Source organism: Limanda limanda, chromosome 7, assembly GCF_963576545.1.
Source record: "Limanda limanda chromosome 7, fLimLim1.1, whole genome shotgun sequence".
NCBI lineage: Eukaryota > Metazoa > Chordata > Actinopteri > Pleuronectiformes > Pleuronectidae > Limanda > Limanda limanda.
Window position 1 is genome coordinate 7,588,688 of NC_083642.1, and position 23,612 is coordinate 7,612,299.

Genomic DNA, 23,612 nt, shown 5'->3' on the forward strand with positions numbered 1-23,612 from the left:
GAGCAGGGAAGTGAGATCTGATCACAAGTGGTCACAGGAGACACTTCCAGGACCCGTGTTAATGTCAGGGGTGAACTTGCTGCTGTCCACTTGCGATCGCATCTCTCAGGACGGATGTGAACACCGGGTCTGAACCATAGACTGAATAGAGCCTGTGTGTCTGACACACGAGGACTTCTTCTTTTAAAGTCACAGACGTGTAAATTCAGCTTTTCAGCAGATTTGTCGACCTCTTGAAGTTTCATTATGACAGTTCTAAGGGTTCAGTCAGGAACTGAAGGAGGTGGATTTTAGTTTTTCTGGTAACGAGGAAGGAGCTGGTTTTAGCAACAAAATGCCCACTAAACAATTTTCGATGTTAAATTCTCCCTCAGCATGGCATGCTTTATATTAGAAACAGGAAGAGTGCATTGTGACTTTTACAGCTTTGACGCCATGTCAGTGTGATGAGTGCTTGTTTGCTCTAACTGTTTAACTCATGTGTTTGATTTTTAGTTGCTTCCAAACTCTCCAGCCGGAGAAATGACCCATGATGAGCATCAGAAATTTAATCTGAACCATAACAGGCCAATCTGATATTTATTTAACAAAAAAGTAGATTTAAAAAGTCTCATTTTGTGTCATCTCTCACTGCCTGTTCATGACATCTGACTGTTCATTAACTCAAATCTGATTTTTAGTTGCACTCATTTGTGATCATCATTGGTTTTGTTCATCGCTTGTTTGAAAAGAAGCCATCAGCCTATCTTCTCTTTCTCCCTCCCAGAGCTCTGTAGACCATAAAGAGTTCAAACGCTGTGGGCCCTTTGACCCCTATATTAATGCCAAGGTGTGTACACAGTGCTGCCGAAACAACAATTTCCTTCCTGAAGTGCTCCTTCGCTTTACTGCTGTGTTGGCTTGATGTGCTTGGGTTCGGTCTGTTGCTGCTTGCTGCTGCTGCTCTGGAGATCTGGGGGAGGCTTTTAATTTCCCTGGCTATCAGTACATCTCTGTCCTCTGGCTCTCTACTCATGTTCGCTTGTGATCTCCAAATTGTTGTGTTTGACATAAGTGACACTGCATTTACAGCATGCCCTCCACCGATGTTAATCTTCCCCTCACATGTTACAATACTCTTGTTGCAGCCTTTTTTTTTGAGCAGGGTCAGGAATAAACTGGGCTTTGGATGGAAATGCCTTTTAGAGTTTTGGTTAATGCCTCCGTGTCCCCTCCGTGTCCCGGGAGGTGATTTGTGAGTTTCTGTGTGGGAGCTTTTCTCTTCGGGGTGAAGACTAAGTGAAAAGTGGTGTAATATACAGCCTCAGTCAGCAAAGTTGTTGGCTGCAGTAAGAGAAAGTATTGAATGATTCAAACCGCTCTATTAATTAAAGCTCCGACACCCATTACAGTATTAGAAAATCAACAGTGGAAGGTTGAAGTATAGCTTACAGGAAGTCTTCTATAAAACCTGATTAATTAACCTCTTATTAATTGAATTCAAAGAATAAACTATATAATTCCTTAAATAAAAAAAGAAGTTAAGGCTGAAGAGGAAAAATTGTGTGACGTGATAAGTTAATTTTTATTCCAATGTCGCAGTAGGTGGTCCAAAAAATCTGAGGATTAATTTGCTGAGGTTAGAGTTTGTCTTTCACATATGAAAAACACAGCAGGAGATTGTCCAGGTCAGGAAGCATCCACAACAACAGGAAAATGTCCTCTTCATTCAGATGAGGGCTGGTGCGTGGGGGGGGGGCACGCTGCAGGACGGACATGACTTATAAATTATGTTGCGGAAATCACATTTTTCCGCAAACAGCACTTCAACACCAGAATCGGCCCTTATCACCAACAGAGAAATCTCTTGTCGTCGAATCTCGTTGTCTTTCAAAGTTCGACATTGAGAAATGTCAGGAGAATATTCTGAGCGCAAAGCAGGTTTGAAAGCAGCTTCACAGAAAGTCTTATATAAAACCTACCACCAGCTGCAGCAGCAACATTTAAAAGAGAAAATAAGTCATGATAATATAAGAACTATAAGATTGAAGAGGAAAAATTGTGTGAAGAAATAAAGTAAACTTCCTTCGTATAAGCGTCTCACCAGCAGAGGGGAAACCAAGGTTGAACCAAGGGTTTACTCTGTATCTCTCAGTTATGTGACTCGTCTGTATTACACCGTTTATTACATCCAGCCACTTGATATCTCAGTCTCAACACCACCCTCATTGCATTGCAGCTACTCGGGGGAAGCCCCAGTCTCGTCTACATGACAGAGAGATGTCACTTTGTTGGAGGCTGCGAAGCCGACGGTGTCTGATGGAGTCAGAGCAGCGAACAGTGTGAACACGTTTGTTTGTTCACTCTGTGATTGTATTTTGTGGCGGCAGAGCTGTGTGATTGGATGGAAAGGCTGGCTTCTTTAACACATGCATATTAGAGTGTGAATTTTCCTGCCTTGTGTGTGTTTGTCTCGCTCTCTTCTCATTTAGTCCGTTGATGGTTTTCATATTGACTCTTGGCTCGTTATGAATGATATCTTAATGCAAACCCTTTCAGGATAGTTCGGGAGCCACTACCTGGTATTGAACCTGAATAATTGATGCCCGGTTATGAATAAATCAAAATCGTGGATGTGGCGTGGAGCCTCTGGTTGTGGTCATGGGTGATGGCATCATGTGACTGTGTGGGCGGGGTGCACGCTGCCTCCCCTCTCATCCCACTCCAGGACCAGAGAGCCTCATCTCACGAGGAGGATGGGAGGTTTTCTGCCGCACCGGTCTCTTTGCATCAGCATCAAAGAGAGATGTCCATGCTTCGAGTGTGTAAATGGGTGAATTTGCTCCTCCTCCTCCTCTCCCTCCTCCCAGTTTGTGCTTCTGAGCTTGCGTTGCTCCAGAGAGGAAGAGGTGACGTTGTCATAGTAACAGTGTCACGGCTTATTGGTCGTACAGTGGTGGGTACTGAGTACTGAGTTTCCCCAGTGGAGAGATGTGGTGTTTGAGTGGAGTGAGCATGTCAGACATGAAAGGTGTGAGATAAGGCTTCAGTGGTCCCTGTCAGGGACGCTCAAGGAATCAGTCCGGACTGGATCCAGATCTCTCTCATCCTGGTCCAGGAAGCCAGTCAGAATCATGTTTATTTTTTTCACCTCTGTGATGTCTCTCCCTGATTGTGTCCAGAGTGAGCTGGTAACTTTGATGCTGCTTCATATCCCTCATTAAAGGAGAATTAACCACCGACCACATGATCTGACCTCCACTGATCGTGACATCTGAGAACTCAGGAAACATTCTGCTAGGATTTTACTTAAAAAAACAAGTGGTAGACTCTGGAGCTGAAAAAGTGATTCGGCCCTATTTTGATTATTTAATTCAGACTGTAGCTAATGATTTGTCATTGTGGATTAATCTGAGGATCGTATTGTGGGTTAATTAATTGCTGAAAATGTCCTACAAGCCCAATTTGATGTTATTAGTTTGCTTGTTGTTTTCTTTTGCAGTACAAACCCCAGAAATTATCTTTTTTCTGTCACCAAGCAAAGAAAAATAAACGTTCATCACATTTTAATAACTTCAACTGGAGAATGTTAATAATGATGGTGGATTGCGTATGAGAAATCGTGATCATAGTGGCCAAACCTGTATGGTGGATTCTGTCTCGTGCTGGCTGATCGTGATAATAATGGCTGATCCTGTATCGTGCTGGCATCTGATAGTGGTGCTGGACCACGATCGAGGTGGCAGCTGATGTTGGATCCTGATGGCGCCAGTGAACAATGACTATGGACTATGGTGGCATCTGATCTTGATGGTGGATCATGATCGTGCTGGCTGCTGACTGTGGACTATGATTACAACAAGACTGCTTGATATATAATATTTCTCCTAAGATGCTTGACCATTACTGACAATAATCCATCAATGCATTGTACTTCAGTTATGCTTCAAAACGTTTGTTCTAATTGATGCTGCTAATACCCTTATGTTGATGATGCTCTCCTTTACACTTGACATCTATTACACTTCTAACCAACATAATCAAATTATGCACAAAAGTTAATATGAGAAAAATAAAATGTTATAATGACATTTAGTCCAAATCCAATTTCCAGGAGCAACTGCTGGTTATTAATATTTTTATTGACCTAATTTATGTTAATTACCATATTTCCAGTTTATTACTTCAGCCGCAGACCTTGGTTTGCCCTGACTAATATCACGCTACCTTTCACACAGGCTTCATCTTCCTATATGGGTCACATGTCTAATACAATATGTGTTTAGATGAGATCCTCTTACCCAGGCTCAGATGTTCAGGCTCTCTGCCATCAACCTGAACCCAGACAGCGTCATGCACTGTAAACGACCCCGGAACAAATCCAAACAGAATCAAACTGAGGCTCAAGTAAAGTCAAACTAGAAATAGAGGTGAATTGTTAAAGATGGATGGATCGTTCATCTTCCTCAGACATGAAGGTAAAAGTTTATGACGGCGGCAGCAGAAGTCGTTTCTTTGGGTCACCTCATTATCAAGTGGAGCAGAGTTTCTCCTCCTTCCTGCAGGCGCATTGCTCGCAGGCTGCCAGCGCGCTCATTTATCCGTGTGTCACCTCAGTGTCCAGCTCTTCCCTCTGCAACACAACATCATAGCCTCCCCCACCCCCAACCTCCCTTTACCTTCTGCTCTCTTCTCGTCCTCCACAAATGTCGTGCAAAGAAATGGTCGGAGCTTGTCTGAGGGGCGCTCAGGGGGACTTGTTGTTATTTAGCAGAAGGAGCCGAGTTTATTCTCATTGTCTTTCATCTGTGTACATTTTAGGATGAGTCCTTTATGTCGGTGACAGCTGATTGTCCCTGGACGAGAAGAGATTCAGAGCAGAGCTGGACTGCAGTAAACTGTCTACTTCAAGGCCTTTTGAATTATGTTGGGGAAAGTGTGTCCAATCTAATCAAGTGGAGTATCCATCAATTAACGGTGCCCCTCGTCCTCTGAGGGCCGCCATGGGGCTGGAGCTGTCATTGGCTGAGAGGGGGGGGGGGGGGGGGGGTACACGCTGGACAGGTCGCCAGTCTGTCACGGGTCCAAGTGGAATATAAGGAGTGAGATTTATCTTTACTGTAAAAGCGAGGGAGAGAGTTGGCTGTACAGAGAATCACAATCTACGGCCGGAAGCCAGTCAGACAGTTATTTCATTACAGGGCTGCAAGGTCTGGTTACTGTGGAATGCGTGACGGTGTCCAAGCTAAAAATCTATAATTAGAGTCAGCATTTACGTTACGGTTCCTCTGCTTTTTTTTGGTGCAAAATCTAGCTGTGATTTGAGTCGACTTGGACAAATGTTGAGAAACAAACATTAACATAAACATAAACACTTTCCTAAAGAACAAGGGGCCGTTGCTTATTTGTCCGACCAACTGTTTGAACAAAAAGTTTTTTTACTCAAGATACAAAAGAGAGAGAAGCAGTTTAACTTTGCACTGGAAAGCTCAAAACCAAGACACATGTAATTTTGCTGTGACAGTGAAATAGTGTTGATATATTTTCACTTAATTGACCAATTGAGTAATTCACTGCCTTGAGCACTTGCAAATAAACTAAAAAAACATGAAAGAGGAGTTGAAGTAGTCAAGGCGTGAGATGACAAGAGTCTGGACCAGGGAACGTATTCTCCTGATGTTGTTCAGCATGTATCTACACGATCGGATTGTTGCAGTAATGTTGCGGTAAGGGAGAGTTGCCTGTCGAGGGTCACACCCAGGATCCTTGCGGTCTGGGTCGGGACTACCACAGAGTTGTTGCTGGTGACAGTAAGGTCACGAGTTGGAGAGGACTTCCCCTGGAAGGAAAAGTAGCTTTGAGGTTGACAAGACTGAGTATAAAATAGTTTGAACCACCCATATAACATTCACTGGCAGCATCTAAAGGCTCTTATATACTACTACGTGTCCGTTTCTCGGAGAGGTCTCAGCAGGGGGCAAATAGTCTTTTTGATTTTTACTTCTCCGACACAGTCTGTCGGAAAAAATTCATCGCCAAACCCATAGGTGGCGCAACGGAAGACGAGCTTAGAGAAGCCTACCCCATTTGGGAAGAAGAAGTCCACGTGTCTCTGTTTACATGTTAGCTTGCGTCCCACACACTGAACCATGGCAACTAACAGAACTAAATAAAGTGACACCCAGCGTGTCAAGATGCTGATGTAATCGTTTCTTAGCGCAGCGGTTCCCCGGTCTTGTTTCCGAACTGTGTTGCTGATTCCACAGCTTGAATCTGCTTGAGGCTACATGTAGCTAGAAGCTACCCGGAGCTAGCTCCCCCCCAGCTTCCACACACAGTCAGCAGGGACTCCCGACACTAACTACTACTATCCAGTGTTTGCTTCTAACCTGACGGTATTATAGAAACAGTGTCATGATAGAAGTGGAATTAAAGTCGTGACGGCGGGTTCTTGCACTGTTACCACCGCAGTTAGCATGGTGGCTAGCCTAGCCTGCTAGCGCCGTTTTGAAAGCTCGTTATAACCGTATGTGACCGTGCACACATGCCCTCAGTGCTCTAACGAGCCACCGTCAGCCGGACAACTCCGCTGGCTTAACACACACGTCACATTAATCGTAGAATCATAGTTGTGTTCGTGTTTGTTGCTACAAGTAAACAGGACGTTTGAGGTCTGGAAATACGGAAATGACGTCATACGGAAATTATGTCGTTCGCGGACCAATCACAGCCAAGAGCGGTCCGTCGGGTCTCCAACACGAAGACGGATAGTTAGAAAAATCAGACGTGTACGAAAAGCTGTCCGAAGCACTCGGAGAGGGCGTTTCACGACGGATAGGCCGGTCTTATCTGTCCGTAATAGAAAAAACGGAGAGGCATAAATTGGCCTTAAGTGTTTATAACAAAGTTACATGTAGATATGAGTACATATATTTTATTATTGATGTTATAAACAGCTGTTACACCTCCTGTTAGCACCCTCAATTGGAGGCTTAAACAGATAATGAGAGTAATTTTGTAGTAATTATGTTTGACACATACTCCACATTAAAACAAACATATGTATGATAATATTATCAACAATATTTGGTTCACAATTGAGATAATGTCATTCACATCAGCTGGATGATACATTCAAAAATAATCCAAATATCAATTTCACAAATGGAAAATGACAGTAAACCCTCTTTGCGTGTGTGAGATCTATGATTTATATGAATGCACCCAAACCGGTGGGATTACAGATGAGGTGGAGGCGGGCCCTCTGGCACACTGGTTGCAACAGCTGCTCTGCCCACCCCTTCACCACCACTACCACCCACCGCTGCTACTACAACCACTACCCGGGGCGAGCATGACGTAACCGCTGCCTCGCGCTGCTGCCAGCCAGCGGATCACGTGACAGAGGTCGCCAGTCAAACCGTGTTACCGTCTCCCAGCTTCAGGTTGTGAGAATTGTAACATCCTCCGACCTCTGTTTTCTCTCCCCCTCTCTCTCTCTGTCTCTCTGTTTTACCTCCTTGCTCCTGTCAGAATATTGTGCGGCTTGACAACACAATGCAGTGTAATCTCCAGATGTTGCTGGTTAAGGCAGCGTTTATCAATCATCAGCAGGCACCAGGGCAGATCTTAATCTGTTCTCGTTTGACATGCACTGAGGTCTCAATCAGGATGAGGTTTTACGCCGTCTGCTGCACCGCAGTAACGGCAGGATTTCAATAGAAAACATGGACTGTCCAGGAAGTCTTGGCTGAATTATATGAATTCTAATCTTTTTTTCTCAGCTAGGCCTCGAGTCATTGGTGCCATTTTGTTTAAAAGCCCTCAGAGCTCTGTCTTGTCGGTACATGATTGTTTGACTGCTCATGTGGCACGTGGTGTTCCGGTGGAGACGAGGCTGATCCTGGTCTTTACGACGTGGGGATTTCATGCTGAAACTCCTCACTGTGCCTTTCTAATGCAAGAATGTTGCAATAAAAATCACAATCAATTATAACATTTAATACTATGTTTGGTATTTTCCTATTTTTATTATCCAGCTGGGCTTTCACTTAAATGACTGAATATCAAATAATGCATCTACAGTGTCTGCAGAATATGAACAGAAAATAGATTTTTGAACTGTTGCTTTACTTCTTTATTAACAGAGATGGTTTTCTTTTGCTTTTTGTAAAATTAATCGGTACAAATGTTTTCAAAATCTGGCAACAATAGTAATGACTGTCAATGTGCAAAACATGCACCGATCTTACATATGCAGATGAGAATAACTTTGTGTGGACTTAACAAGTAGGTCTGCATAGGTATCAGAATATAATAATACTTCAAAACACTGTATCACATGTCTCCCACAGTACAGTTACACTAAAGAGGCTGTTTTAGTGTGAACTAAAGTGAAAACACAGGTCACGGAGGTGTTTGGAAAGTGAGAGGCGCCTGTCTGTGAGTAACATGCCTCACATACCTTGCTAAAGAAGAGGCGAAGCCAGGCCGGGTGTCACACGGCTGCTTGTTCACTGTCTGTGGGTCAAGTAGCTGGTCAGCCATGTTTAATAAGATCAGATGCTGGCTGACACATGGCAACACAGCACTGACCACCACACTGGCAAGAGCGACACGTATTGTTAACATGATCATAAGCGCTCTGTTCAAGGTATCAGGCCCTTTAATCTCATGCACCCATTTACGAACTTTCAGTCAATCCTAGTTGTTTTGGATTATTTGTGTAAATCATTGTATGCTAGATTAACTCCCGAAGCAGCCGACCTGCACATCTGAGGATGTGAATCATGCTGATGTCATCACAGCGTGTGTCAGTTTGTTTGATGAAGTCATCCAAACATCCTGATTAGAGCTCTCTTAAGAAATGTTGTGATAAATACTTGATGGTGCGTCACAAATGAGAGATGGCGTTCACACACACGTAAGTGTTGATAAGTGTGTGTGTACATGGAAGTCGCTTTGACCCAAGGACGGTAGAAAAGAGGAACAAGTATCTGATAACATATCAAACACATTACTACTTTTATCACCTCTACTACGGCTTCTACTAAAAATAATGATAGTCCTCTTCATTTATAACTTGTCAATGTTTGATTTAAAGATGGCAGTTATCTCCCAGCACTGTATTATATTACAATGTTATATTGTAATGATGCCATTTCATCATGATGTCGTCTACATCATCTAAACACTCATGATTGGTTAATCTTAATAAGCTGTAGATAGTGTTTTTAATGCTGCAAAAGGTTAACGCTTTTCAAAACAACATCACAATGACGTATTATATGATACCATAAAATCTGAAATTATTTACTTTCTATATTAGCTTTCAGGTCTGTAGTCCTTTAAGTTGCAGAGATGTTTTAACTATAAGCAAGAAGTATTCAGTTTCTGGATTCATGACAACACTTGAAAATGCATCCATGCATTGTTCGGTTGTTTTGTCAACACACACAGAGACGAGTGAAAACAATAATTAGATTTTAGTATAAGTCAGGTAAAGCTCTCAGATAAAATGATCTTGAGATGGGACTTAAGAGGAGAATTTGCTGAGTCAGCCCACCTTATTTCCCAGGCATCAGAATCTGAAGACTCCTCAGAAAGAAAAGCAGTTTTAAAATCCCTTTTCCCACTTGTTTAGCTCAGTCGAGTTCCCCCAAGACGAGTTGTGTTATTTTCCTCCCAGCCTCGGTGCTTCCTCCTCTGACAGGCAGGTGTCCTGTTGTTGTTTCCCTAAGCTCCGCCTCATCTCTGGGCTCAAGCTGCAGCCTGCTCTGCCAGTTTGAGCCCAATACTCTCTCTCTCTCTCTCTGTCTCTCTCTCCCTGTAACAATGGAGGAGCTACCTGCTGATCCCATCTGGTGCCAGATCTTTGTGAAAAGGGCCGACTGACACCCGCCTAAATCTGCCCTGTCCCCACCATGATCCCCTGTCCTCTGGGGCACAGCTGGCAGGTTCCTGTGGGAGTCGCCCGACCTGGCATCGTGCATGCCCGTGTCAGAAGGGGGAGTGGAGGCCCCCCCCCCCCCCGTGCCAGCTGTCGGCCCTTTTGTAGGTGCCTCTACGCGTCTGGAATGACTGACTCTCGGAGCATGTGCTTCCACAATGGCTGACGTTTGCTGTCACACCCATTTTTCCCCATAGTGTTTTTTAAAGGAGCTGCAGTGCTTTGGGGTTGTTCAGGCTTTGTTTACATCCTGTTTGCAATGTTGTCCCCTTCAGAGATTGAGAGCAGCTCGAGTGCAACCATAAGACTTTCTACTAAAGGTAGCATCGTGTTTTTATAGCTTTTTCCCTGAAGCCTACATCCATGTTGTTGTTATGAGTATTCCCAATGCCATCACCTCACTGTAGCTCCAGGGCTGCAGGGTCTGCCCCCTGCTGGCTCTTCCTGGTAGGGATCATCAACACCGCTGGAGGATCTCAGGTCTGTTTAGACATTGATCTTGTTGTTGCACGAGAGTCATTAGGTCCAATAAGCAGCACTTACACAGAGTTCACTCTGTAATTACTGCTCTTTCATTGCTGCTTCGTCGGCTCATGTGTTTGCTTGTTTTCCTGCAGATGTTTTGAAACATCTGCAACTGTCGCGCTGCAGAGACGAGATCAGTCTTTGCTCTGGATGAATTGTCACTTTGAATATGAAGGACACCAGTTGTTTACTGGCTGTTGATAAGTTCTTCTCTAATCCTTTCAGAGTTCTCTGGGGTTGGAATTGCTCAGAATATTGGAACATTGAGTTTCCATTACTGTCAGGCAGTTATCCAGACCACTGGTGTGTGTTGTCATTGCTGGAGCTGTTGGTTTATTCATAGATTTGTTTTATTGACACTAATATACTTCATTCATTGAGAAAAATGCAGAACATTCTCCAGCTTCTTCAGGTTCCAGATTCTTCAATATGATGATTAGCTGTTTTTTACAGTCAGTAAATTGTGTTTCTAGTTCGTGATCAACCAACTCACGACTTCTGGGTGTTTGGAAATTGATTGGGGAACAATTAATGAAGAAAATAACTCATGGATTGATGCCGTAATGACAAATCAAAGTAATAACAAAACTCAACAGTTCAGGCCTCATCAATATTCAACACACATGAAGTCTCCCCTGGTTGTTGTTGGTGTGCACTGCAGGCCGAGCGATGAACGACAGTTGTGCTTCACGGAGTTGACGCCCCCAATGTGACAGGAGGAGAATAATGGGCCCGTCTCACTCTTTGTGTAACTACACAACACCGCTGCTTCTCGTTCCTCTCGTCCAAGTGACCCATGTCTGCTGATTCTCCGCCCGCCTCGGTGCCTTTGCCCCTCTGCTAGCGCCAGAGTCCCCCTCTGCCAGATTTCCCCCCCCCCCCACCCCCCAGGCCTCTCTATGTGTTTCACTGTGGTTGGTGCTTTTTATGACCTTTTAATCTGCTAATGTGGTGGGCTCTATGTCTGCACTGATTGGTTTACCGTCCCAACGACTCCTCTGAGGCACTTACTCTTACTCCTTCATCAAACCACGTCCCTTTCCTACTCTTCATTACTTACATCCATTTATTGCTTTGTTTGCTGCGTCTCTTTCCTGTGCCGCCTCTCACCCATCAATCTGGACCCCCCCCAACCCCCCCTCCCTCAAACAGAATAATGACAACGAGACGCCGCTGCACTGCGCCGCCCAGTACGGCCACTTCCAGGTGGTGCGGCTGCTGCTGGAGGAGTTGACGGACCCCACCATGAGGAACAACAAGTTCGAGACCCCCCTGGACCTGGCGGCCCTCTACGGCCGCTTGGAGGTGGTCAAGCTGCTGCTCTGTGCCCACCCCAACCTGCTCTGCTGTAACACCAAGAAACACACGCCGCTGCACCTGGCCTCTCGGAACGGACACCTGTCTGTGGTGGAGGTGCTGCTGGACGCCGGCATGGACATCAACTATGAGGTAAGTTTTAAAACGACGCAATGCACAATTTGCTCTTTGCTATACTTGAGCTCCCCCTACAGGTGGGATGTATCGGTCACTGTTCGTAAATACGAGTTGGAGCCTAACCCCTTCTTTGCACAAAGCTGTACACAGAAGCGTTTGCTCACAAGCTAACTTTCAAGCTAAACCTCTATCGAAAAGGGGTTAACCTGACGTCTGATGATAAACTAGCGAGTCAACAACTTCACGCACACAGCCCAACGTCGAGCAAGCAGAACAAAACATAGCAAACAAGCAAGAGGTCACTTACTTATCCAATAACAACAACAACTAAAGATCCGGATCCTTTGGCCTCTTTAAGCTCTCGCCTATGAGTGAAATATGCTCTGATATTCAGTTTGGTCTGTGATGTGTGCTGTAAAGCAGGTCGTTATGTTCCAGCACGGTACACTAGTGCAGCTCCAGGCCTCCAGGGATCACTGTGGCAATGACAGACAGGCTATTCTCCCTGTTTTAAGTTTGTGTACCTCAATATTATTTAGCAGCTGTTATTGCAAGGTAATAAAACTACCAAGTGTTGCTTTATTCTGTATGTGTGTGTACACAGTGTGTGTAGGAAGCTAAAATCTTCGGAGTGCATTTGTTTCTAAATGTGGCACAAATCATGTTGGGTTACCTAATCTGGTCTTGCATTACTTCCTCTCACTACTTCCTACGAGGTTAAATATATGACTCTTGAGCTCTCAGTCTGTAAAGGAACTGATGTGGTATCTAAGCATAGTCGGCCTGGCTCCAACTGGTTAGACCCTGTGGCTGTGACACTGCACCAAACTGTGCCATCCATCTGTCTGGAGATACTTTTCCCTTTTACTTCGCCCTACTTTCCTCAGAATCAAGGATGGGGTATCTCTCCAGCGTCCTTCAGGCCCTGCACCCCACAGGTTTCAATTAGCATGGCCCTGTGAACTGGAAAATGATCCACTTTCATTGCTCAGCCACATCATCTTCAGTGGAGAAGTGGACCAGCTGCTGGGCATAAACTCAGTAGTTGCCCTACACTGTCCGTCAGAGTGAAAGGACGTAGCTGAAACAAGATTGTTACAGGTACCACTTATCCCTTGAGGGTCACATGGGAGGCTGATCACTCCCTGCTGACATTGGGCGGGTGACAGGTTTACACCCTGGACACGTGTAACACAGGGCCGACATATATGTAGAAACAAGTAATCGTATCCACATCAGTGTCCTCACTTTGTCCCGGCTCTCTCTCTGCCTCTGGCTCTAAATGTTCCTGGTTTCTTTTTCTGCTCAGACGGAGAAAGGCAGCGCCCTCCACGAAGCGGCCTTGTTCGGGAAGGCGGATGTGGTGCAGAGACTTCTCAGTGCAGGTCAGACCTCAGTGCCATAGTGATTCAATCAGCTAAAATCCCCTCACAACGCTTGGCTTGTGTCTCTATCATCTATTCCTGTTGTCATTCTCCAGGTATCGACGTGAACATCACCGACCGGAAGGGCCTCCCAGCGCTGGACACGGTCAAGGACATGCCCTCCCAGAAGAGCAGAGAAATAGTTGCTCTCGTTTTAGGTAAATGTGAAAACAAAGAGCTGTGGAAGGAAGTGTCCACTTGATTTCACATCTTCCTGCTGTGTGATACAATCTCCTGTTTGGCTTGTTGCAGGTCACATGGCCGGGAAACCCCCTGACATCGACCTCCCCCCTCCACCACTACCACCGCCTCAGGAGAGTCCCAGCCCACGCAGAAAGGGTAAGACTGGGAAAATTTCCCTAGCTAGAAAAGTGGTTTGGATGTAGAAGCAACAATTCAGTCAGCAAATAAAACAGGAAACACTGGACAGGCAAATTCAAAGTTCTCTTAAATTTTTCAGCTAAAGACTATGTGTGTCTGTGTGTTTTTTTGACCAAAGGTGAAATGGAGAAGATGAGTGAGTTGATCTCGGGGCTGGCCCCGGGGCCCGAGGAGGAGAGCCCATATGAGGCCCTGTATGAAGCCACCTCCTGTCACTCTCTGGACAGCCTCGCCAGCGGCAAGTCCTCTGACAGAGACTCTGGACGGCCGGATAGTGAAGCTGGCAAGGTCAGCAGAGGTTTAACTACACACACGTACACACACACACATTCACACAGCAGAACGGTTTCCTCATCTCAGGGGTTTATAGGAGATAGAATACTGATCTCCCACTAGAGGGTGATAGTGGTCCTCTGGCAGCACAGCTGGGCTGCTAAACCCCTCCAGCATTACACTCTGCTCTGTGGTACACAGGGACTTTGCAGTGCATTTCTAAGCTTTGATACATCAAAGTAATAATAAAATAAATTGCAACCATAAATTTAGTAGAAATTAAATTCCTTATCATTTGTAGAAAGATCGTCTGGTCCACACATCACATCCTGGTCCTGGTCATGAAGAGATGAAGAGCTCAGAGGTGAGGAGCCAAGAGTATTGCAATTTACATTATAACACAACAGATATTCATATGTACAATTTATAGCAGTGCATAAATGGTCACGATAGTATCACTAGCTTTAATAGTTAGTATATCGCACGTGGTGGGTTTGTACAATGACAGACGGACTGTTGACGGTCACCTCTGGATTCCTCTCAGTAAATATTAATGGAAGCGGGGGAGTAAAAGGAGAAGTGAAGTGGAAAAGGAGCGAGGACAAACTGAGAGAATCTGTCTGGTCTGAACTGTGACCGACCACAGAGGATTCATTGTGGAAGTAACTTTAAGGAAGTGATTTCATCCAAAAACTTTCCCAGTCTTTTTCTTCCTCGCTGAAGGACACATTTGGATCTTAACTGTAACCGGCTCTAGCAGAATGATGAAGAAGTTCTTTCAACTTCTTTCCCTGAACGTCATCCTTTCCTCTTCTCTCTTTCTGTTTATCTTTCTGCAGGCGCTGCATACTAACAGCATCATTGATGAGAGAGGCGAGCCGGTGGAGGAGGAGGATCACACGTACGAGTTGTTGCTGTCAGCACAGACCAAAGTCCCACTGCCCAGCAAGGAGTCCCACTCCCACAAAGGTAATAAGGGCTTTAATATCATCCAAAAAAAGGGAATACTTGTATTAAAAGTCTAGCGCGTGAACAAAATGTTAGCAAAATTAGCAATTCAATCATTGGTGGATATATATTTTCATAATCAAACCTTTTGGATAAAGAAATCTTGATATTTTACAGTTTTACCATACATTTTTATCATAAATAAAAAGAAAACACAATTACAAACAAATATCTGGAGCTTCAATCAGGGAAATAAACATATTTTTTCACAAACTATTTACAATAATAACTATTAAATGGGTCAGGTTGTAAACGGGTGTTATTAAAGTTTATGAGCGATACACACCGTCAACCTCACCACGGCTGCGTGTGCTGTACGAGAGCAGACCCTCCTCAGTTGTGGCTGGTGAATGGCACCGCATGTAATTGGATTAAATGGGATTAAATTAGGAGGCCATTTTGATCCCTAGCTGTTGATGTAGTTGTTTTAATACCGTCCCCTCGGGGCCTCCAACTTACTCAGCTTCACTGGCACCAGTAGGAAAACGTCACTGAGCTGAGGGCTTGGAGTTTGATGGGCTGATGTCATCATGCCTCCCCTGTGTGGATAAACGAGGCCATTAGGGGGGAAAAGGCTTCGTCTTCTCTTGAGTTTGATAAAGAGTTTGACGACTCGTTTTCTCCCCATTTCTCCTTAAACTGCTTTTTCATGTCGGCACACGCAGTTAAGTTTAAATGGCAGGAAGATGAATCTAAAGTCTGTCTGACTCGTGGCCCGATAACGTCTCCATGCATAATACACGATCTTAGTCTACATCACTTTCACATTTTCTCTCCTGACAATCACAAACTGTCTGAAGTTCTGTTGAGTAATTGAACTGTGGAGATAATCTGTCACTGTCTTAAATCTCTGTTCTCTGTCTCTGCAGATGAGAATACCACTGCACAGTCTTCCAACAGTGTCCTACCTCAGGTATCTATTTTATTTATTGTGTTATATTGTTTGCATTTCATTTTTTCTCATTATACTGTTACACAGCTCAATGGCTAAATGTGTATCTCTATATTGTGAGTGTGGGACTTTTCAGTGGTTTGGATTCTAAATAGAGACCTGTCTCATCCTGGACACTAAATTCTATTTGAGAATTGATCCTTTACAAGTTACTCTTTAGTTTGTTTTTTATGATTTTTTTATTAAAAGTTTTTATTACAGGAGGGGCATTATGTTTTCTGGTTGTCAATTTCCTCAAATCAGGTAGAATTGTTCAGTTGAACTCAAATATGAACTGATTAGATTTAAAATGGATCAGATAAAAGTATTGATTACTTTCTCACCCTCAAATGTCTCTAATATTTTTTTCCATCTGCTTTTGAGCGAACTCCACGAGCACAAGTTTCACAATAAAACCTATGGATTGAGTTTTGACAGCCAGAGAACAGTATCCCAGCTGAAATTTAGAATTCTGTATCTGGAGCGTGACCGTGTGACCACAGCGAGTTTATATAATACAGACGAATGCCTCTTCACAGTCAGAGATTGAGTCATATGTCAGGCAGTTGGCAGAAGCCGTCTTAAACTGGCCCCTCATAACCAAACGTCCTTTCGTGACCCGGCCCTCTCTTTTTATTGGCCCATCACATCTTATTTTTATTGCCTTTTCATATTTATCGCACGGTTAGTGGGTTTTATTATGGCTGCCACCCATCTGCAACCACACCTGCTGCCCACAATATCGTCTCACATGTTTTATTTCCAGCCCCTATTGGATTAGCTGTGCTCCTCAGCCGCCTAATCATAATAAATGAGCAGGTCTGTGTCCTCTGCTCTGTAATGTGCAGCCTCCTGAGCAGAGCCACGTAATGGCTCGTAAAGACAAACCCGCCACCATCTGGGCAACGCAGGAAATCAGTTGGAGAGTGTCTTTATTTCATGTCAGGCCAGCTACACGATTATCCTGGATTATTAATTAGCTAAGCGGATGCTGCTAATACGATTGTTGGCCTTTGCATTACATGTTTGGAAGTTGTGTTTTCATTGGCAGGCCTGGGTAAACTCTTTTCTCCTCTTTTTAGCGTAAACCCACTGCCCCAAATGACCTCCAAGCCCCGAGCACGACGAAAGACTCCCTGCACCTTCCTGGATGGGTCGGCCCACGGCTACCGGGAGGTGAGTGTGACCACCGTCCTCAGATTTTAGCAACGCAATGAAGAACAACTTCTGCGGCTCGCAAAGCTGTGAGGGTACGAAACGACGGAGTGGAAACGATACACTTGAAAATCACAGTGGAAGCATGTCAGTGAAATGGGAGAAATGCGTTTGAGTGTGCACACTGAGACGGGCCGGGCTTGGATAAGCCGTGCCAGGGAATACGTGATTGGCATCCGCAGGCAACAGGGTGGATTTGGCTTGTCAGGAGCCGGCTGATTGACGTCCCCCGGCAAGTGGACAAGGCTCATTTCAGAGCCCATATGAAACCGAGTTCTTGATCAGATGGTGAAACTCCGATCTCGTATCCACATCCATGCTTAAAGGGTTTTCCCAACAAGCACAAATATGTTTTTATTGAATAATTGTTTGTGGAGCATGTTTGCAAAAGGAAGTATAAAAAGAAGAGTTTTTAGTGCTGTTCACAGGAGGAACGGCCTTCTTTTTTCATAGGCCTATTTTATTATTTTCTTACTGTGGTCAAAAGAAAGTTTTAGATCCAAAAGAATTTGTAGAAGCACTGCAGCTACGTCAAGTCTAACTTTACAAATCTATCGAACATGTGATGCACATTAACTGCCTGAACCTTCGCCCTCATTACTTCGTGGAAATATCTAAGGATGATGGTTAAAACTAGGGAGACACGTTTTCAGCTTAGATTTGGTTTTGCTGTGCTGGTATTGCACATTTAATGTTGATGAAAAGCCCTTTTTGATTGAGTTAAAATTAAACATTTTGCAATGTTTCAGTTGTTTTAGAGGCAGGAGCTGACATGTAGTTTTGAGGAAAATACACCCGAGCATCTTGATATAAATTGTGGGAAAATGTTAAAGGGTCAGTTTAAGTGTTAGGGTTAGGGTAAGTTGTGTTGTGTTGAAGGAGGGAGATGTGAAACCCTCTATGTCCCTTTTCCTTGCATATTGGCCTGAGTGACTCTCAAGCTGTATTCTCCTTTCCCGTTTTCTAAAGCCACAAAAACCAAAAGCTTGCTTGATGTGTGAATAGATATTCTGTTTTTGCAGAATCAGCTAAGTTAAATTGAGGGTTCCTCCTTTAGTGTTTTACATGAAACAGGGACATGCAGGCTGAGTCCTGCTCGTGTGAATGTGCTTCTCGTGACGATCTCAGGTCTGATTTCTTCCCCCTTGTGGAAAGTCGGGATCCCAGACCTCAGCTCGCTCTGTAGCAGGTGGAGGATACTGTACGTGCATGGTCAGCGATATCAGGGCCTTGTATCATCTGTCACAAACAAATTGCTGTTCTCAGCAGGAGCATATTGCCTCCCAGCAGATTTCCATCTCGGTGTAGATGTTTTATTGGGTTTCCAGGGGATATTTCTCACGGGTAGTAGTATCCTATGGCTCTCCACAGGCAGTAATGAAAAAAGGGTAAACATAGGGCGTAGTTATTTTATGCATGCTGCTCATTCACTACATAGCCAGGGTTAGGTTTCATTTACTGGCCGCACAGTTTTTACAGTTTAGGTTTGGGCTCTGCAGTCCAACCTAAGCTTTCAATGGTTGTTCCAGAGATGGACACATGTTTGTGTTGCTGTAATGATGATGTGGTGCATCAGAGAAACAGCAAACACCAGGTTAGTCACAGGATGAGCAGTGAGCATCAAAATAAACTCAACCCTTCCTTGCAGCATGATGCCAGTTCAAGTAAGTGATTGTTACAGATGGATGGAATGTGGAAGTGGTAGATGAGGAAATGAAGAACCCATGAAAAATTCTGGCAATTTGAGGGGACTGATATTTATGATAGTGTGCAATTTGGTGCAGAGCCAAATAAAGATGTAATTAGATTTGGCTTCTTATTGTTTGTTTGCTTTTAGCAGGATTACGCAAAAGCTATTTAATCAATTTTCTCGAAACTTTGTGGGATGTGGACCAAGAAATTTGTTTTTTACTTTCTTTAACATTGCTCAACAAATTTGTGAAACATTCAAGAAATAGTGCAGAGATCTTGATAAAAAGAATCAGACATCCGTACAGTGTTTATATCTATGAAGAGAGGGAAATAAGTTGCAGATGATACAGATTTATTAAATTAAATAGTATTTTTGAGTTGTGATCTTTATTAATTTACAGTACAGTAACAAAAACCCTTTCAACTATATCAGAGAATATATATCTTGCCTGCAGTTGAATGAAAGCAGTTTGCAGATTACTCTTTATATCTGATGAAATACATGTATCTGCGGTATTGTGATAAATTGGCCAATCAGCCTCGGTGGAGGTCTGTGCTCACAGCTTATCGTCTAGTCATTTATCTGATTTCCTTCTTCCTAATTTTACACATGGTTATGCCCATATAGGGCTGGGTGATATGACTTCAAATCTGGACTTTACTTTGTGTGACTTTATGTGTTTGAATATGTTTCCAACAAACTCTAGAGCGAATCAAACAAACACAAATTGAACTTCAAATCCTGTACGTGAACCTAGTTCAAGTGTAATGTGAGTGCAGGTCAGCAGAGGAGTGAGGAGGATTAAGTCAGTTAGAGGTTATAAATGTGAGTTTCGATACCTTTTTGGCAAAATGTCCAGTCCTTGTCCTTTATGTACAGTTGAATAGTGGTTTTCAGTACAGGGACTATTGTTCTGTATTGACTACTCCTGTCAATAGAGGTGTTTGTTTACCCTTTTTACGGTAAATGTCTACATATCAACGAGATGGTTTTTGGTTCCTCATTGACTTTCTGCATTGTGCGACCTGGAGTGTAGAATATCTTTTCATACCCTATAAAAACAGGTCTGTTTCTCCCCAGGCTGAGCTTGAGTTGACTTTGGACCACGCAGATGCTGGAGTGACAGCCAGCACTGCAGTGTCTGTAAAACCAACATGACATCACTCCTGAGATATGGAGTTCACTTCACGGAGCCAAATTCAATGCACGTCCCAGCCGCTGTGGTGACCTCATGCATTGTGACTGCCTGGACATGTGTTCCACAACAGAAACGCATCAGTGAGGGGGGGTGCTGCAGCAGTTTTGGCAAGGGTTAACTCGGTGTGAGATTGTTGGAGCCCCGGAGATGTGCTCATAGGGCGTTCACACTCCCCCGCTGCCAGGGAGAGGGTGGGTGTTTGGCTGTGATCCTGACATATGTGCACAGTTCACTCACTCGCCGCTTATAACAAACACACACACACTCTTTCTTCTTCTTCTTCTCCATGTTCAAGCCTATAGCGACTTGTGAAAAGGGAGTTCAGGGCGTCGGCACGCTCCTTCACCGTAAATGGCCCCTGGAACACTAATGAGGCATTTTCTGGTGAAGAGGGACTTTGTGTGTCAAACAGTTGAGTTGTAAGATAACCCCCCCCCAAATGGGCTGCAGATTCAACTCGTACACAGCCCGATCTTTCCACGAACAGCAGGTCGAGAGACTGCAGAGCGTTTTTGTGAAGGACAAACAAAGTGTTGCAACAGGTCGATGCTTTTCTTGTGGTGCGACTGCCCCAGATTCCCTGTCACCAAACACCATGACCCTGCCACCCTGACGAAGACGGTCCGCACACGCGCACACACACACACACACACACACACACACACACACACACATGCACACACACACACATGCACAGCCTCCTGCACCATGTGTCACAGGGCTAATTATCAGGAGTCTGGCTGCGGGAGGATGGGGTGATTCAAATTTCCATTCCTCAACCACCATTAGGGTCTAGAATTAGAAGCCAGGAAACACGCAGGCGGCTGGTCACACGGCAGACAACAACCGGCATCGCTGCAGTGCAGAGGGAGGTGAGCGCTGAGCCGGGACCGGGCTGGTGGTGTTGGTGAAGCGTCGCCTCTACTGGGCACCGTCAAGCCGTGGTCGGTTTGAATTTGGAAAAGAGGCTTAGGTGGCAGTAATTCCTCTGGGAGAGGGAGGAGAAGAATCAAATTGTTTTTTAATTGCACTTGCCACCCGGCCCCATTAAGGAGTTGTTTTCGTTGGAGAAGCCTGCGCATGTAAGTTTCTCTCTCCTTGTTGATATCTCCGACCGCTTTTAGTCATTTTTCGTTGTTTGTTGTACGCTGTGTTTGTGTTATTTGTTCTTGTGTGCTTCGTGGGGGGATTTTTTAGTGTTGTGTCATTTTGTGGGACAGGACTTAGAAAACATGTGTTCCTGTGAGGTGAAGCAAGTCACAGAGATGACTAACCTCATCTCCCTGTTACACAACACAGGCAGTCAGGCACCAGCTCATCGCCGTCAGACGGCTGCAAGCTGGGTTTGGAATTCTGTTATTTCTTCAGCCAAAATACGCCTTCCCTTTGCTCCATCTCTCCTCTCTCCCTTGTTTCTCTCCGTCACTCCCCGTAGGAAACAATTACAGATCTGTTTCGGGTCTTGTGTGGGCGGTTTCTTATTAGCTCTGCTCTGAGGATCTGCCCCTCAGTTAGAAGTCTACTCGCCGAGCCTTTACAAACTGCTCTCTGTCGTCCTTAACTTTGTTCATTCCTGGTCTCTTCCTCTCTTTAGATAACTCCCAGCTCAGCCAGGAGCCAGGTGTCCCGGAGGTGTTCACTGGCCTCCTGCACGGATCCTCTCCTGTCTTCGACTCCGCCGAGGAGCCCTTCAGGCTCCCAGGTGTTCCGCTCCCCGCCAAGGGCCAGAAAGAATCACGGAAAACTGCCAAAGTAAAAGAGGAAGTAGTAGCAGCAGCCACGCCGCCACCTAGCCGTCCCAGTATGGCGGCCATCCTCACAGACTGTGACCCAAAAGCGATTTATGCAACTGTGATCAAGGAACACAGGGACTCTGGGGCCGGGGCTGTGTCTGCCGGAAGGATGCGCCCGCCTGGGGATCTGAAACTGGCAGGCAGCCTCTCCAAGTCTGACTCAGACTTACTGGTGTCGCCTCCCAGCGAGGAGGACGGCGGACTGGGGAACCGTAGCGAGTCTGTTTCGAACTGTAGCACTGGAAAGAAGAGGCTTGAGAAATCTCCCTCTTTCACTTCAGAATGGGACGAGGTAAGTGTTTGGTCTTTAACCTTATTAGGGACTTTGTGCTTGTGTACTTTTTAATGCTGCAGTCTTAAAGTAGCACTACAGTCAATAATATGAAAGTTAAATATATTTTAATGCAAGTTTCTTCAGTAATCACCACAATATTTTCTATCCAAAATAGAAAACCATTCGAATAAAACTTTTCACATTGTTCACCTGCTACAATAACAGTTCATATACACAGAATGTACAGAAGTGCCAATGTTAAATCTCTCATTCTAACAGTTGATTTAGATGAATCCAAACAACATACTGTGGAGAATTCCTCCCGTATACTTTTTTTTTTTCATACAAAGCCTCAATTGTTAGTCGTGACTCAGCTTGTGTTGACGCTGGAGCTGCAAGTTCACAACGGAAACGCTCATGAATGAAAACAAGAAATCTGTTGACTAAACTACATCGCACACTGTTGTCGCTCTGTCAACACAAAGCCCACCTGTTGTCCAGAGGGGGGCGCTGTGCAATGTGAGCTCCGCCTTGAACACAAACCATCGGCGAGCACACTGACTGTGTTGGAAAATGTGTTAACACAGGAAACCATTTAGGTTGGTTCTGTTGTTTCTTAAAGAATATATTTGCTGCTTATGTTGCACAAAAATCCTTTTCATAACTCTATATTTTGGCTGTAAAATGGTGTATTTTTGTTCTCAATATTTTCTTGTTTAGCATCGACCAACCTTCCATTTAGCTCCTATGTCTGAGACACAGATAAAGAGCTCAGTAGAGTCTCATGCAGTGAGAGGGGATGGAGATAAAACCACAGACTGAGACAAGAGACGGAGATTTAGAAATTGAGATTCAGAGAGAGCGGCTGCTGATCCGTCTCCCTTCAGGCTCCAGACTCCACCTTCAGTCTCTCTACAGATGGACGACCGTTCGTACATCACACAAACCACATCGCCAAACAGAAGTGGGATCATTTAAAAATACCCTCAAGTGTAAAAAGGCCTCCTAGCTTCTCAATTTAATTATTTAAAATGAGCAGAATGTCTCTCAGTAGAGTGCATACCTCCGTGGAGGCCCAGCAGTTCCCTCAAATTCACTCAAGCTGCACCAAATTCCACAGACTCATAGACACACCCTTAATTTGCCTGATAGCTTTCACCAAGGTCCATTAATAATTCCCTTGGAAATTTGCGAAAATGTCAAAGAACTGTCGAAATATCAGAAAAAAAATGTAATTTAATAAATCCTCCCATTCTCCCACCGAGTCTCGCGTATTCCTTCCACCCAAGAAACAAGGTGTGAAAACACAACCTGCTCGGCGGAGGTAGTAATAACTTGTATGGGCTGTGAATAATGGAACACATATATAACAAGGAGTGAGCAGAGGTATATACAGTCATATAAGCGTACATATAGTTTCCTCTTCATGCTCTTTCACCATTTTCCTTCAACAATCCTCTTACTGTTGGCAAGATTAATGCTTTCCTCTAAGCTTCTCAGTTAAGTTTTAACATAATCCGCCCTCATCGAGCGGA

The 23,612-nt window shown here is 44.4% G+C and overlaps 1 protein-coding gene across 3 annotated transcripts in view; it reads left to right on the forward strand.

The window, feature by feature from the left end:
• The window catches only part of LOC133005299 (ankyrin repeat and SAM domain-containing protein 1A-like), a 64,967-nt gene that overhangs the window by 11,876 nt on the left and 29,479 nt on the right, over positions 1-23,612 (forward strand). For 2 of the 3 annotated variants that reach the window (XM_061074941.1, XM_061074940.1), the window contains exons 4-14: positions 767-829; positions 11,606-11,902; positions 13,197-13,272; positions 13,368-13,469; positions 13,564-13,650; positions 13,811-13,980; positions 14,267-14,329; positions 14,805-14,934; positions 15,843-15,886; positions 16,987-17,080; positions 21,605-22,095. In XM_061074941.1, the coding sequence (XP_060930924.1) occupies positions 767-829; positions 11,606-11,902; positions 13,197-13,272; positions 13,368-13,469; positions 13,564-13,650; positions 13,811-13,980; positions 14,267-14,329; positions 14,805-14,934; positions 15,843-15,886; positions 16,987-17,080; positions 21,605-22,095 (1,617 nt within the window). Of the gene's footprint in view, positions 1-766; positions 830-11,605; positions 11,903-13,196; positions 13,273-13,367; positions 13,470-13,563; positions 13,651-13,810; positions 13,981-14,266; positions 14,330-14,804; positions 14,935-15,842; positions 15,887-16,986; positions 17,081-21,307; positions 21,354-21,604; positions 22,096-23,612 lie in introns of those variants that run through there. The other variant, XM_061074943.1, reaches the window with a different exon arrangement.